Raw genomic sequence first — 17160 nt, 5'->3', positions numbered from 1 at the left:
TATCATTCCTCTCTATTTCTTCCTTTATTGTTTATCATTTTTGTAATACTTTTTAAATCATATTTTTGTAATAGCATATTATATCCCCTGCGACCCGATCTCGGTTAAAGATGTATGCATATTATATCAGATAGATTGAATAAATAACACATAGCGCCTGATGACATCCCACAGTGCTTCATGACACCTGTCCCTGTGTGATGTCATAAAGCACAATTAATTTTTCTGGCTGTCTTTCCTGTCTGTTTATGCTTTGGTTGTGTGTAAATGTTTTTGTAACATAATCTATAATAATTCTGTAATATATAATAATATATTGTCATATTTGTAATTATTTACAGACAACAAAAGCAGAGATATGGTGAAAAGATAGCTGGAAAATGCACTGTGCTTAAAACACTACACAGCGAAGTTGCATATGCCCTGACACATATGATGTAATCAGGGATCAAGTATTTTTCCAGAATTTTTTTTCCCCTTTGTTCCACTTTTATTGTTTGCATATAGTTTTTGCAAGATAACATATTTATCATATACCTATAAATGATACGCCAATATGATTGGATAAAACACTAAAGAATAAATAGCAATACACCCTTTTCGCGGACGGGTAATATTTTTCATACCACCCGAGTAATCAGCCAATCTGGACAGCGGAGCGGCACCACGACGAAGAGGCGCGGTCAGAGCAACTGTGAAATACTGCTGAGTCACTATTAATAATTTCTTACGTGTCCAACCTCGTAGGTTGATCGTTAAAATTAAATTTGTTAGTTCTAAAAGCCATCATAATTATTTATAGGAAAACGTTCTATTTTTTCTACTAAGGTTTGAACTCTGAGTGTTTACACAGGAGAGAAAAGTGAGAAAATGTTAATGCCTGTTTGATAAAAGTGTATAAAGTGTGTAGTGAGGGATTTTACAGCCTTAAAACATCTGTAATAATTGTAAAAAATAACGCTGACTACTTCACGGAGTTCGCCTATTGCGGGTTATTTTTAGAATGTAACTCCCACGATAAACGAGGGACCACTGTATATGATAAAATTGTTATCAGAAAACTGTATGGTTTTCTGAAGGGTGTAAAAAGCCATATTCATTGGTGAACAACTTGATAACTGATAATATTTTATAATATAAAAAATATCTTTGGAACACATACCATGGTTAACTATGACATCACACAGTGCCATAAAGTACTATTTGATGTCATAAACAAGGTCTATTTTTCCAGCATTGATAACTCAGCCATTTTTTTTTTATTTCTGCCTTTTCTGTTTGCAACAAAAATACGTTGTCTATATGCATTATCATATTCATTGCCCAGCTTTAAAAAGTAAAAAAAAAAAAAACAACCCTGCAATTTACACTTTTAATATCAAATTTTACGCTCGAGGTAGCATTTCTGACATTGCTGAAATTTGATGTTGAACATGTGATTTAGAAGAGTGAAAAGACAACAATACCAGGAACGCATGACACAAATAAGATTAAGTCTCCGGTTTGTCCTTCCTCATCTGCTCACAGAAAACTGAACTGTGGCTGTTCCGGAGTTAATTTAATTTTAATTTGCATAAAACTGCATCAGAAACGTGTCAAGTAAAAGGTCACCGAGGAGAAATGAGATGTATTTTTAAATGGGTAAGTTTATTATAGCGCCGTATTGGACAAGAAAAAACACACCATTCCTTGACATCAGCAGACATCTAAATTCCTGTAAAGAGAAGAAGAAGGGTGCCACGTTGGTACCTAGCAGCTGCTGCAGTTTTCTTTCAAAGTCCTGAGCTGACATGGCAGCTCTGCACAGATCAAAATCCACACTGTGATAATTCCAGAAGAAATAACAAAGAGAAACGGAAAGACAGGCAGAGACAGCGATGTGAGGGATGGGGACATGGGTTGGAATTCCCAGCATGCATGCTGTGTGCGAGAAAACAGCTGCGGCCGAATGAGTATTGCATAACATATGCAGACCAGCGTGCACGTGCACATGCACACGGCTGCATGTGGAGGTGCACTCATACATAAATACATATGCACCTATTCCTCCTCATTCTTCTTGTCTCTGAATATTCGCCAGCTCTCTGGAGGCTGATGCAGGGTTGATGACTTGAGCACTGCTGGCTGAAAATTAAGTTTTTGTTTTGTTTTTTCCCAGTAATTGCAATTTGTTTTAGAACACAACAATAGACATCCATTTTCAACCATTTATCTGAGGCCAGCACCAGTGCAACAATCTCTGGTTCCCAACTTCCTGCTCCTCCGGGGGATGATTCCTAAGATGTTTTGAGACCAGATGGGATACATATATAATCCCCACAGCATGATGAGTCTCTTTCTGATTCTCCTTCCAGTTACATGAGCACTGAACACCACAAAAAAGCAGATTTCAGAGGGACTAACCAGATACCCAGTTCAGCCCCAATTAGCTCCCTTCTACATGATGCAGCAGAAGTTCTGCCCTCCATCCAGACATCACCCCGTCTCCATGAGTGGGTTCTACTAGCTTGTGGAAAAAAAAAACTACTTTCAACCTCTTGTACACACAATCTCTTTCAGTTAATCACAACCCAAAGTTCACAGTCATGTGTGAGAACTGGAACCTTTGAGAGTTTACATTCAGAATTTTCAATCCATGATGAACCAAATTCAGGAGAACATGAATCAAGAACAGACAATATCAGACCTGGAGAGCATTCTGAGGAAGCCAAAACAGTGGGCATAAATCAGACTTCAATAAATTTTACTGAATGTTATATGTTGGTTTCCATTCTAGTTTTGTTTGATATTATTCAGAGGAGAAGACAAATTAACGAACAATCAGATGAACCAATGGAAGTTCAAATGGTACCCATTCTTTGTCTTCCTTTTTTACTACAAGGTGGGGATCAAAATAACAAATGTCCAAGATGATAAACTGCATCACAAAAAGTAAATAAATCTCATTTCTCCTCAGAGCTCCCTTGAGCTACTGGTTTAAATCTCATTAAAACTGCAAAAATTACAATTAAAAACAGAATAAATCTGGTAACACATTCCTTCTTTCTGGAAGTCACAGGTTTGGCAGCTTCAATGTTATCAAGCTTGTGGGACAAGAAGATTGATAAGTTAAGTTTTTCCCATTATTAAAATGTTTTCAGGGTGGTGCTAATCATCATACTATTTTTAAAAAAATAATATTTTGGATGCATCTTGATGTTATTTGATGCACATGCATTATCAAAATACTTTTTGTGCTAAACAAGCTGCTGCAAGTTAAACGCCCAAGCTAATTCACTTGGCTAGCCAATGCATATCCTTGGCAAAGCTGGAAAATGAGTTTAAATACTTTTAAAGCAATGCTATTGTACTGCAGGGAATCAGAGTGTCTACGTTTGTGATTGTGCTGGATCACATTTAAGATCCAAGCACTTAATGGCTTCCTGGATCCAGCCATCAGAATTGTACCTGGATGTCGCAAAATTGATGATGGAGGATCCTTGGTACGGTTGGAATGCCTTGTATCAAACGAGCGGTTACTTATGGTGAATAAGACAAGTATCACTTGTATTGCGAGCGTCAGCTTAAACATTTTGGCCATGTGGCACGTTTCTTCATGCATGATCCAAAGAATATGTGCCTGAATATTGAGGACCCCATGGTGACACCCAGGCATCAACAGGCTACACCAGATAGATGGTTATTTTAGAGATGTGGGGATGGACCAGTTGTCTGGGGCAGTTCCGTTCCATGGTGTCATGGATGTGGAGAATTATGGTGCTACCACATGTTTCCAGACTTGACTTTTGTACTGCATTTCTCTGTTTTTTAAAGGCAGTGGATATTTTGCCGGATACGGCAAACACGCACCTAGCAGTATTTGATTGGATCTCCTCGCTGATTGGCTAGTTCAAATGACGTCATTGCAGAGTTTATTTCAACATGGCGGCACCCTCGGCAAACTTGAACTGGACTATATTTCGCTGTACGCAGCACCGGCAAAATGGTGGGTTGCGCTGTTTTGCCGGACGTCTAAATTTATTCACAACAGAACGGAACAGCTGAGGTGATCGGAGTTTAAGATCTCCTTATTTCACATTGATGATAGTAGCTCAATATTGGATATTGATTTTCATTATTGAAAATTGGCATATTTTACCTTTCACTATTTTCAGGGATGGATTGATCGAAGGTTTTGCAGACATGACACTGAAAAAGAAAAGAAGATAGGATAAACACGTGCCGACGTGGACTTCTGTATTTTCGTTTTTATTCTGTCTTGAATTTGCAGGTTTTATTAATCATCCCCTCCTTACACAGAAAATTACCAAGACTGCCAAAATTATTTCCACCGTGCCGGAAATTATTTCCACCGTGTGGTGAAAAGCGGCGGTGGAAATACTTTTCGCTACACAGTGGAAATAATTTTAGGCTCAGCTATGCCACGTTTTTGAGTTGCTTTTAGCGTCTGAGAATTCCTCAAGCTGTTTCCACCGCGTGGCAAAAAGCGCCAGTGGAAATAATTTTGGGTGCAGTGGTGGAAATATTTTTCACCACACGGTGGAAATTATTTTGGGCACGGCTATGCTTTTAGCGTCCGAGAATCCCTCCGCCAGCAGGTGTTTTTCTGTTCCAATTCAAACAACTTCATGGCACCCAAAACGGCTTTTAAAGATGAAAAATTAGCACCAACACTCAATGTCGAGGACGCTGCCATGTTGAAATACCCTTTACAATGATGTCATTTGAACTAACCAATCAGCAAAGAGATCCGGTCAAATAGTGCTAGGTGCGTGTTTGCCGTATCCGGCAAAATATTCACTTTGTTTTTTTAAATGTATTTATTTTTGGGCCAGTTGATATTCTGGCGGAACAGGACATTCTATGTAACATGGCTAATGTGACATTTCTAACACTGTGTCCTAACAAGCAGTACAGATTGTAAGTGAGGACGGAAATGTTTCACCTGCTTGAGCAAACATGGTTAAATGATATTGAAATAATTTGAAATTTCCTCTAAGATTTTCCTGCCATAATGCTCGTGTGGCTTTACCTATACAGTGTTCGTCATGGTTCCATGAATTTGTGAGGTGGCATCCCAAGAAGGCAACATGCAGATTAACAGAAATGCACTTTAAGAGCGTTTGGACGTGTTCAAATGCAGCTGAAGGCCTCAGTTAATTGAACTGAGCTGATAACATCCAGCTGCAAAAGCCCAGTGGGAAGAGACCATCAATCGCCGTCCGTACTCATCCCTCCTGTTCTTGGACAGCCTATGGCTGCCCGCCCTCCTCTTTTCTATCTGCGTGAGCACATCGGTCCTCAGGGGGGTTCAAGCCCACCAGCCTGTGAAATGCAAAACCCTGCGGTGGGGAGAATCTGCGTGCTTGGCAATTTCCTCCACCTCATCCATCCTGCCCCACCTCGGACCCAGACGCAACTACCGCCTGACGACAGTTGGGAGCACGAGCTCAATGAGAGCCGATGGATCGGCGCGCACGGACTTGAATATGGAGGTCACGTTGCACACTCTTCTGCTCCTTCCGCATTTAGAAAAGACTGAAGGCATGTGCAATGTGTCCATATCCACTTATAGATTTTGAAGGCACTGTGCAGCAACGTGCAGATATTTTGACTGAGTCTGCACTACTGCACTGGATCGGCATGCACGAGAGACAGTGTATGTGTTGGAGGGTGTGTCCTGAGGTCAGGCAAGGACAGCCTTTGTGGTGTACAGTTATAAAGTCATCAGGCATCAGCCAACAGATCCTAACGGCACCTGGCAATCTTTCAGATCAGACTGACATCCAGACTATTTGTTTTGTATTTTGTGATACAAGAGGTCGTAAACTGGCAGCCCAACGGCCGAACACGGCCTGCATGACAGAAGATTACGGCCCGTGACATGTCTTAAAAAATATGGACCAAGTGAAGATTGTTATTCTGGGTCATACCAACATTTAATGCCTGTCAATTTCTATAAACACCAGATCTTTGTAAAGAACATTGCTAACAGCCATATTCTTACAGTGACATCTGGACCAATCACAAGCTGCAAAGATCCTTCCAACTGTTTTTTTTTTTTTTTTTTCCTTCTCCCGTGCTACTGCATGTCTATGTTGTGTCTGGCCAATACAAAAAAGAGCATGATGGGTAATTAAGAGATGCAGACATGCTAACATGAACCCCCACCAACAAGTAACAGTGTATAGCTTCTGAAATAAATGTAGTCAAACTTTACTACTATGCTACTAAGGGTTACCTTTTGATGATTTTTAAAGTGTTACAAAAAAAACAGGTGAAACATTATGAACAGTCAGAGAAACATGAAAAGACCTATGTGTAGAATTTATCATAGAAACTCTACTATCAACACAATATAATTATGTAGACTTAAAATGTAAACACTTAAATATCTTAGAAACAGTAGCCAACCAGTCATTTTTATTGTCATATTTGAATTCAGCATGCCAAAATCCATCATAAATAGCACATTATATTTCTGAAGCAGACAACTTCTTAAAATTTGTAGACCGGTGAATCACTGTGGAACAGCAGGTCTGAAAGGTTTAATGTTTACATCAAACAAGAAATGTACAGAATTTCATTCATTCATTTTCTGCTGCTGATCTGGGTCTGGGTTGTGGTGGTAGCAAATTAAGCAGCTCATTCCACACTTCCCTATCCTTAACCAAGTCCTGTAACACTTTCTGGGGGATCCCCAGATGTTTGTGTGTCCTGGGTCTTGACCGGAGCATACTCCCAGTTGGACATGCCTGGAAAACCTCCCTACGGAGATGACAAGGGGACATCCTCAGCAGATGCCCAAACCACCTCTGATGGGAAGAAGCAACGGCTCTACTCCCTGTTCCTCCCAGATGTTTGAGCTTCTCAAATCATTTGTATCCTCAACCTTATTCTTTCAGTCATCACCCAAGGTTCATGACCAAAGTGACTTGTAAATAGACTGCCCCATTTTCTGGTTGAGCTCTTTCTTCACCATGACAGTCCAGTATGTCAAGAGGCTTAAAAAAAAAAAATCTAAATTCTTGGCTTCCTCTTTTGCAAGCTTCCTGGTCCTGTATGTTGCCGTGCCCCCTAGTGGTGAACTGTAAAGGCAAGAAGACACCTTGACTGTCTGTGGATATCAATCAACACACTACTGACTTCCATAAGTGGAAGAAGTAGGTCCTCTAAAGTTCTTGAGGCCCACTGGTGTCGATGCTTGTCCCCACATACCATAGCATGAAGCAGATGGCAGTCTACGACTCCCCCTGGACATGGTGCCAGCCCAACACAGGTTACTGTCCCAACCATGGCCGGTGCACATTTACAGCTGGGTGGATGAGACAATGTAGATGAAGTGCGTTGTCCAAGGATTACAGGTACCACGACAGGGAACTAAACCCAGGTCTATATGTTGGTAGCACCTACCTGCTGTGCATCAGTGCAGACTCAGTCTGCCACATGTTTCATCAGAAAATATTTACCCATAAGCACTTCAGCTGTCAGTCATGGGCAGACGCCTACATTACCTCACATAGGGAAGCGGTGCCAGTTCTGTTCATTTCTGGAAACACAATTTTCTTGTCTTATTAAATTTGAGTTTCATAGTTGTGTTTTTCTTAATTTGTATGATGGTTCAATTCCCATCCCCAGGAGGACAGATCCTAGCCCATGGACGAAATAAATATATAGATTTTAAGACAACGGTTCCAATTGTTCCAATGATGCTGATGCATTTTGACAAATGAGGTATTCTTTCTTGGTGAAAGCCATTCAGCTTAGAAAAGAAGATCCAGATGACTGGAAAGTGGAGCCCAGACGGACCACGCAATTAATAAGTTCTCACCGACTCTGCTTGTCCTAAATCCAGCTCCTGTTTGTTTCTAACACAGGGCAACCAACTGCACTGGGATTTGGAAGCCAGACAGCACAGTTCAGTTTGGCACTATTAGGTTCAATGATGGAACAAATAGGAGCCTCAAATGTACCATCTGCAGACCTCCAAAACACATTCCCTATTTTCTGCTCCCCATCCCCCTATAACCGTCTGAATCATGCCTCACAGGCACCAACAGGGGACACAGTCATCATTCTTGCCATCACATCTCAGGGAGCCATTTAGGTCTGAGTACAACGGCCTCCTATCTCACCATCAGACCCCATAAAAGCATTGAATTCTAAATTGTGCTTGGAATACAGAGGGGATTGCTCAAACCGCAGGTCTCTACTCGAGACGGGGCTTTTAAGGCCAGACACAACTCGTAATTCCTGCACTGAGGACGAGTCAGCGGCACGGTGGCGTCTGCACAGCGAACACGAGGCTGACTTGTACTGTGAGAGGACACGGGTTTCAAAATGCAGGCAGAGGCATAATCCCTGTACTTACAAGCAGACAAAGCAATCTTCTTATGTGGATCGGATGCAGAATAAGGCCAGTTTTACAAAAAAAAAAATCTCTCACAGCTTGGACTCACAGAGAAAAGCCTGTCAATTATATTGAAAAAGGAGCATTTTCTGAATTAAATCACATGGATTTATAATGTTAATGAGGAAAATGCTAACATCATGTAATGTACTAATGAGTAAGGGGTCAAAACAGCAAACATCTCGACAGCTTATGCTATCAATACAAGGGCTGCAATTAATGATTATTAACTATTTCAATTAATCTGGTCATTAATTTTAAGATTAGTCATGTGTAAAATACCAAACTAATTGCCTGGGAGGGGGACAAATGGCAAACACAATTTGACAGAATAGGCCGACATGGTGGATTAGCGGTTACCACTGTTCCCTCAGAGTGAGAAGGTCCCAGGCTCACTTCCCAGCTGGTCCTTGTGTGGAGTTTGCATGGGTTCCCTCCAGCTGCTCTGGTTTCATCCCACTTCCAAAAGGCATACAGGTTTGGAAATTACATTTCAGTATGTTTATTAGGGCTGCAACAAACGATTATTTGGCTCATCGATGAATCTGATGGGGTTTCAACACGATTAATCAATTAATCAAATTAGCGGGGATTTTTTTTTAAATGTGCCAGGGAAACAGTTTTTCTCTCCTTCCATCACTTTATTGAACAACAGAACATTATTTGAAAACTTAAAATACTTGAAAATCAACAAATCATCAAATGTCCCTTGGCTGTTGAAATATAAAATAATAAAGAATAAAACAGTTTATAATAAAGAACAAAAATAATTATTTCAAATGACATTGCTTTATCAAAGTGCTGAGTTGCAATAAAACATTGAAACATATAAATGTTATAAAATATATGGTGAAAAAAGAGATATTATTACTATTATTATTGTTGTTGCTATTATTATTACTATATAAATAAAAACTAATTAAAAAATATTATAATTTGTAATACATTTGACTCTTTTACAACAACAAATGCTGAGCCATTAATTATTTAACATTGAAACACTGAAAACGCCACAGACATGCTAATGTGTTAGCATCGGTGTTAGCATAAAATACATCTATCAACTGTTTCAGAAGACCATAACAGGTCAGTTTAACATAAAAAAGGTAAATATTTCTCACAGACATATGGGTGATTCTTTAACTACAGGCACTATTGGCCTTGTAAATGTAATTTCCACCACACCATTACCTTACAATATAAAGCGCCTTGGGGCAACTGTTTGTTGTGATTTGGCGCTATATACATGTGCTCTGATGTCACTGTTTATCTCCATAGAAACTACCCAAACAATCTTTCATACAAACTGTTTAAAGGGACATTACAGTGTTGTGGTGGAAATTACGGCAATAGTGTGGGACAACTACATTTTGTTTAAAAAAATCACAACAGTTGTATGACATTGAATACCCCAATTATGTTTTGATTATTTTACTGATATTTTATTCAGAGATATTTTAAAACATTAGAAAAAACGTTTTTTTACCATTCATTTTTATCATTGAAGATCAAAAGTCTGGGTGTGGGACAAGCACAAAATGGCAATATTTGCATATAATGATGCTGAAAAAAGGTGAAAAAGTCATCATAGACTACTAGAACAAATTTCTTAAAACACTTTCATTGTAAAGATAACTATAAAAGTGTGAAATCTCCCCTTTTTTCTGTTTTTCATACAATATGATCAAAGGACATAATAAGTGCCCGTAGTCTAGGAATCACCCATATGCTTATTTAGGGTTTTAGTGGAGAAAAATTAAGATAAAGTGAAATAAAACAAATGAAACCAACGAAGCAGCAGCTCGAAGCATTCCTTCACTGGTTCAAGATTCAAAGCAAAGCTTGGTTGATTATATGGAAGAAACAAAACATTTACGGTAAAACAAAGTTATTTAGCGACTAATCGATGACTAAATTAGTTGACAACTATTTTAATAATCGATTTTAATTGATTAACTCGATTAGTTGTTTCAGCTCTAATGTTTATATCATGACAAACTCGCCCCAAGACACTTCACATAATCAGGTTCCAACACCTGCAGATGCAGGTCTGTTGGGTGGCCACCACAACCAACCAAGTGACTGTTAAAAACCAAAACAACATGAGCAACACAGATAATAAAAAACAGTTAGTTAGCAGCCAATAAACAAATAAAATGATGCAAAAACAGTAAAATAGTGTGCAGTAAAAGTGAGTCTCTATGGCTTCTCCTTTTTTCAATTAGGGCCACTGCGGCAGGTCCAAGACGGATCTGCATGTTGATTTTTTTTTTTTTTTTTTTTTTTTGACACATCTTCTATGATTGACTTAACTCCACATGTGATGGAGAATGGGCCGAGGTGGTGTTGAAACCAGAACTGGAAACAGCCTCCACACTGGCCAGCAACAGAGTGCAGTAACAACTCAAATATAAACGATCGCTTAACAACTGGTGACTTGAAATTAAACCAAAAAGGTTTGATTATGAAAGTGTCTGTCTTCATGTGTCCATCCTACGACAGACTTGTGGCCTGTCCAGAATGTGGTTTAATTTATTTCTTGAGTTACCTCAAATTTAATCCACTTAAATCTACTTTAAACCAGCAGTCCATTGGTTTAAGGCTGTTAAATCCAATTCACAAACGGTGAATAATAGGATTAAATCTGGATTAAAGGCACCCTAGTGTGCAAAATTTGTTTTTGTTTACCTTTTAACCATTTCTGTCTGCACATATCAAAGAGCAAAATTTAGGACTGAAATGGTTCATTTTGGACTCCTGTGACACGTCTGGTGTCTGTTATCAATATATTCTTATCAGAGGTAGAAAATCCCGACTTCGGTGAGTAAAAGCCCAACCATGTTCCGTTTCTACCTGTGCACATAAAACAGGTGATTTCACTAATTAGCTCGTCCACCGACCTGAAGAGTTGACCTAATTGGAATCAGTTGGTTTAGTGGTTGGATGGAACAGTTACATGGTTGGACTTGTGCTCACTGAAGCTGATGTTTTCCACCTCTGATTCTCGCAGCTCATATATTTTACAAAACATTTTATACAATATTTTGTGCATAATCCCATGAATATCTATGCACGTGCATAAAATGTGTTCAGAATGTATGTTCAGGGTTGAGGTTAGAATAACAAAAATAATATGAGGAATATCCCCCCCAAACCCCTGCTTTTTTTTTTTTTTTTGGTTGTTTTTGGGCAGCACGATGGCTTAGTGGTTAGCACTGTTGCCTCACAGCAAGAAAGTTATGGGTTCGAGTCCTACCCGTGGCCTTACTGTGTGAAGTTTACATGTTCTCCCCCGTGTTTGTGTGGGTTCCCGGCCCGCTGCGGCGCAAGCCCGCAGTCTCGGTTAGCGCATCAGAGACAAAACATAAAATAGTCCCAAATACTCACACATTTTTATCAAGTTCTGTTAACTTAAATAAATATTTGTGTGTTAGCTCACTGTGTGGGATCATGGTATAAGTGGATTAAACAATGACAAGCCGTGCATTATACGGTTTGAATGCACTTTGTGGAGTAACACCACTCTGCTTTGCATCATGGTGTTTCAGACTCCACGTTGTGCATTCAAACCGTATAATGCATGGCTTGTCATTGTTTAATCCTTACTTATACGTGTGTGTGTATGTGTGTGTGTGTGTGTACGCACACGTGCATGCAAGTGGCCTCCACAGGAGACGGTTGCTGATTTGATGCCACTTGTGCTCATTCGTTTACATCTAAAGTTGCATCGAGGGTAAAACTTGTGCCAAATCAACATGCAGCTCTGCAGTGGCGTCAGTGAGTTAAAAACTGGAGGAGCCAAAAAAAGCCCAACGTGGTGTGTGTGTGTGTGTGTGTGTGTGTTGTGCCAAAGCTAGTTTTTGCACAAAACAAGTAAAATTTCACACCTTTTCCCACAAGTCAAACACTTCAGAAAACCACTTTTGAAACCCACAAATTAACAAAAAAATTACTGCCAAAAACAGAAATCTGGGCAAAATCTGGTTATTGTTCAAACACTTGCCAACTATGGTTTAAATGTTTCTGAACCACTGTTTCCACCGTTCAAATGGTAAATGGACTGCATTTATATTGCACTTTTCCATCTGCATCAGACCCTCAAAGCGCTTTACAATAATGCCTCACATTCACCCCGATGTCAGGGTGCTGCCATACAAGGTGCTCACTACACACCAGGAGCCACTAGGGGATTAAGGACCATGTTGTTAATTGATAAACAACACTGTTGTTTAATTGTTAATTGTTAATTAATATTTTATATTTTAATTGTTACTGCATTCTGTGTTTCTGGTGCTACTGTGGAAGAGTCACAACACAGAGTGCAACATTGTATGATGTGCCAAACTCTGGAGTACTGCAATTCAGCAGTAACTCTATTCAATAAACCCAAAAGCTGCATTTAAACAGAGACTAGAAAGCAGAATTTCTAATAACAACTTGTAATACAGACCAGACCTACTCATAAAACTGCTGGACTCTGTGAAACATGACTGATGATTCCATGTATCATCATAATAAGATCTTTATGGCAGCCCCAGGCCGACCAATTAAATCAAAGGAAGTTTAACTTACTCACTCTGTGGATTATCTTGGAAAGCCCCTCCTGAATCACCCCTGTATCAGTGATGTCATCTACTGGTTCATGAGTCAAACTAAACTCCAAAATCTCATCAACCATATACAATTTGTTTTTGAGAATAATTCTTTATATAAATAGCAAACAAATATGATCTACTTTTGATTGCCAGAGGCAATCTTACACTTTTTAGTTGTCAAATCACAAATGCTGCACTTATTGCCATTTTAAGGGAAAAAAAAACTCTAAAAACTGGAATGTTATATTTACTTAATTGAGTTATATAAATCAGTTCCACAAAACTCAGTTGTTTAACTGGGAACAGCAAACTAACAAATTGTGACCATTAATCACATATAATCTTTCACACTGAAATAACCTTTTACATTTAATGGTCAGGAATGGTTATAGTTAGCTTTAAGGGATAGAATAACAAGAATAGTAAAATGAATTTCCACTTTTTTATTATTTTTTTTTAACTCAGATGATCTGACATCTTGTTGCCAGTGACATCATCACAGCCTCTCTGTGGAGGAATAGGTGGGACCAGTGTTGCCACAGTTACTTTGAAAAAGTAATCCAATTACTGATTACTGATTACTCCTTGAAAAAGTAACTTAGTTACTTTACTGATTACTCAATTGTAAAGTAACTAAGTTAGATTACTAGTTACTTTTTTAGTTACTTTTCCCAGCTGCCGAAAACAACCCTCTGCCACCTCAACATGACAATGATACCTGTTTTGCCAAAACTCACTTTATAGTCACCCTTTCTTGACTTCAATGAAAATAAATACTTGTTTTATAAAAAGTAAAATAAAGACCTCTTTCTTGACCTCATATTTAACTGTTGACAGCACTGTAACAGTAAAACTTGCAATTTCGAACCTACATTGTTTATAAATGTAACTATTAAATTCTAACATTTTTCTAACATTTAAATTCTCTCTAAACATTTTACTTGTCGAAATTATTATTATTTTAAGCAATATTTGTAGTTGTAGTAAAAAACGGCTTCAAAACTGGACCTTTAATCTAGGGGTGTTGTGGGGGGGGCACATCCTTGCCCCACGCCCTCATTCCATCTGGATTCGCCCCTGCTTTGGCGTTTGAGCACAAAGAATGGATTACATTTATTTATGCAGAAAACATGACCAGATTTACAGGTAAGAAAGTTTTATTGCGTTTTCACATCATGTGGTCCTCAGAAAGAGAGTTTAGGTGCATTTGAGTGGAAAACAGTGTTAGTTGTTGACGCGTCGCGGAGGATCAGCTGTTTTTAACGAGACGATACAGAGCAGCTCAGCTCAGAATTCTAAACAAAGGAGGAAAAACAGTATAAAAATGTCTTTGTAAAGCTCAGTGCAGGTGTGCTGATCACCGCGCTTTAAGAGGTGAGGACGAGTCGAGCAGCTGCAAAAAAACGCGGATGAAAAGCTCACAGCTCACTTAAAGTGGGCAGTTCAGTCGAACCCCGACCTCCTGCCCACAGACCAAGTTTAATGCTGCTATCGACCCACAATGAAAAATAATAGTAACGCACAGTGACATGGAGAAGTAACTTTAATCTGATTACTGATTTGGAAAGATTAACGTTAGATTACTCGTTACTAAAAAAAAGTGGTCAGATTAGAGTAACGCGTTACTAAGTAACGCGTTACTGGCATCACTGGGTGGGACATGTGCAAAATCATCTGAAAAATACTTTAGAATTGGTACAAATTTTGTGCATCTTATGACAAATATTTCATGAAAACAGGCTGAATTATAAACTGTCGCAAACAGAATGAAAAAGGGTTCTGGGATTTGTCACTTTAAGGGATTACATTGCGGGGATTTGTTCAAGGACACTTCATCACACAGACCAAGACTAGTCAGAGATCCAACCGCTAACTTTTCAACTAATGTAGAATCAGCTATGGGGCGGGAAACCACATTGGACTCTTATCTTGCAGATATAGAATGTGGGCCATAGCGCCCATGCCTTGTGCGGCCCCTAGGCTGCTCCTTTAACATCACAGCATTTGAAACTAATTTGCATAACTTATCGAAATATATGGTTTAAAAAGCATTTTATGCCAACTTGTCATTTTTGTCCACCCAGTCAAAAACCTCCTCATATGACAGGTGTAGCAATGGATATAATTTATATATTATTAATAAATTACCTAATTACGGACTGATCGACTGATCACTTTGACTCTAAAACACGTGACAGAAAAACATCAAGAGGATTTTCTTCAGCATGTTTTTTTGTTTTTTGGAAATGAGCCAAGCTGCACGCACTCACATTTGTAGCTTTCTATGTGCACTGATTTACATTAACTATCGATCGTAATGTACAGGCCGTGCGTGTGAGACGCACAGTGCGCGTGCTGGATGGACAGCCTCGTGCAATTTAAAATCCACTGACAGTCCAGTCAGGGAGTTGGAGACTTGTTATGGAAAGATGCGTCTGAAGCGAACAGTGGGATGCCAATTAGGCTGTTTGGCTTCAACGAATGGATCCGCGGTCACGCACCGGTTTCTCTCTCTGTCTCCCCCACCCCCCCGTGTGCACGGAAAATAGAGAGCGAGGGACAGAGAGAAGTAGAGGAAAAAGCTGCAGGAACAATACCGGCATCGAATTACCTTGCAATGATTTTTTTGTTTTGTTTTGTTTTTTGGAGTGGCTGGTCAGCCGGGAGCAGCGTGGAAAGCATCATCCGCGCTGCAGGTGCACACGCTTTTTCTGCGCTTTGACGCTGATCAGAAAAGTGCATGAAATGTGCGTCTCATTTGATATAGTAATAGATGCTTTTATAGCAGTGTTGATTTATTTTTGAGGTTAAGTGAGGCTGTTTTGCGCTGATTTACAGATGGCGCGGAGGGACCGCTCATGGCTGCGTGCGTAAAGTACCGGTGCGTCTCCGCTGCACGCATCCATCGCCATGTGGCCGCGTGGGTCCACGCGTGTACTCCCCCATCTCTACAAATAAATCCAGTCAGTTTGGATGACACGAGGAAGGAAAAGCAGATATTCCACCGGCGCGCGCACATTTGCACGACAAGGTACAAAAGCAGACAAGTCAAGTTATCTATTATGAATTACAAAGGGAGTTTTCTGCTTCCAGTAAACGGCGGCATGAAGATGTTTTATTCACGACCAAGTCGGGGTTTATTGTGGGATTCGGATCTTCTCAAATCGCATTTGACAGCTTTATTGCGCGCCACGTCGCGTGCTGCTCTTTAATCCACTTTGCCATCTTTGTGAAATTGTCACACACACACACACACACACACGAGCGAGTGATATGAACCACTTCATCGCTTCAGAACTCTGCACGTCCACGCTTGAATGGGAAGGGAGAAGGGCACACCTGCATCCAAGAGCGCAAACGCGTTCAGATGATGAACAGAGCTGAAAAAATATATATACGATCAAAGATGACAAAAGTTCACACGTACCTGCTGCCAGTTTTCCTCCAGCGAAGGCATGGCGGAGAAGTAGCCGGTATCGTGGACGAGCTGAAGTTCCTGAAAAATACCGTGGTTCGCCAAGACATCCATGCTGACGCTCGGTTCTGGAAAACAAGCGTGATCCACAAGAAATGTGCCTCCTTTCTGGACTGTGTCAGACTTTTACATCCGCTGCTTTCATATTAGTCCATAAAAAGAGATGAATGTTGAGAGTTTTGAGCTGGAGATGCGGCCGTGAGGCTCCCGGTGCCTGCGCGTAATCTCAGACTCGGTGCGTAAAAGCGAGCGGAGGTGATGGAGGCTCCATGCGTATCCGTGTTGCCAAAGTAGACACTGACAGCGAGCCAAAGGAGGGGAGGGGCCCGGTAAACGAAGAGGCGTGTTCTAGACTGTCAATCAACTCCCCTGTTTTGCCATGTAGGGTAAATAGGCGGCTGTGGAGTTATTGGAACGGCGCTGGAGCGCAGAGGGGCGGGGTTACGCACATTTACAGGGCGGGATTGGCTCCGGCGCCACGTCACTCAGGATGAATACAGGCTCCATAGGTGAGCTATTTATGGATGGGTATATTAGATTTGGAAGAAGGTCTGAAAGGCTAGTCTGAGAGGAGAGCGCGTGGTGTAAACACCATGTGCTGGAAAATGGATTAATAATAGGTCGGGATATTGTTCCACAATGTAAATATTTAATTACAGGCAGTGACTACAGAGAAAGAC

At 40.1% G+C, this 17160-nt stretch overlaps 1 protein-coding gene across 1 annotated transcript in view; it reads right to left on the bottom strand.

Annotated features, from left to right (window-relative positions):
- The window catches only part of LOC117518750 (Krueppel-like factor 7), a 145106-nt gene extending 128494 nt beyond the window's left edge, over positions 1 to 16612 (bottom strand). The window contains 1 exon segment of the mRNA XM_034180006.1: positions 16433 to 16612. Within this exon segment, the coding sequence (XP_034035897.1) occupies positions 16433 to 16534 (102 nt within the window). The 5' untranslated portion in view covers positions 16535 to 16612.
- Between the last annotated feature and the right edge of the window lie 548 nt (positions 16613 to 17160).

Source organism: Thalassophryne amazonica, chromosome 1 (genome assembly GCF_902500255.1).
Source record: "Thalassophryne amazonica chromosome 1, fThaAma1.1, whole genome shotgun sequence".
Lineage (NCBI taxonomy): Eukaryota > Metazoa > Chordata > Actinopteri > Batrachoidiformes > Batrachoididae > Thalassophryne > Thalassophryne amazonica.
The sequence above is the reverse complement of the archived record's forward strand: the minus strand, read 5'-3'. Positions and strand labels throughout refer to the sequence as shown.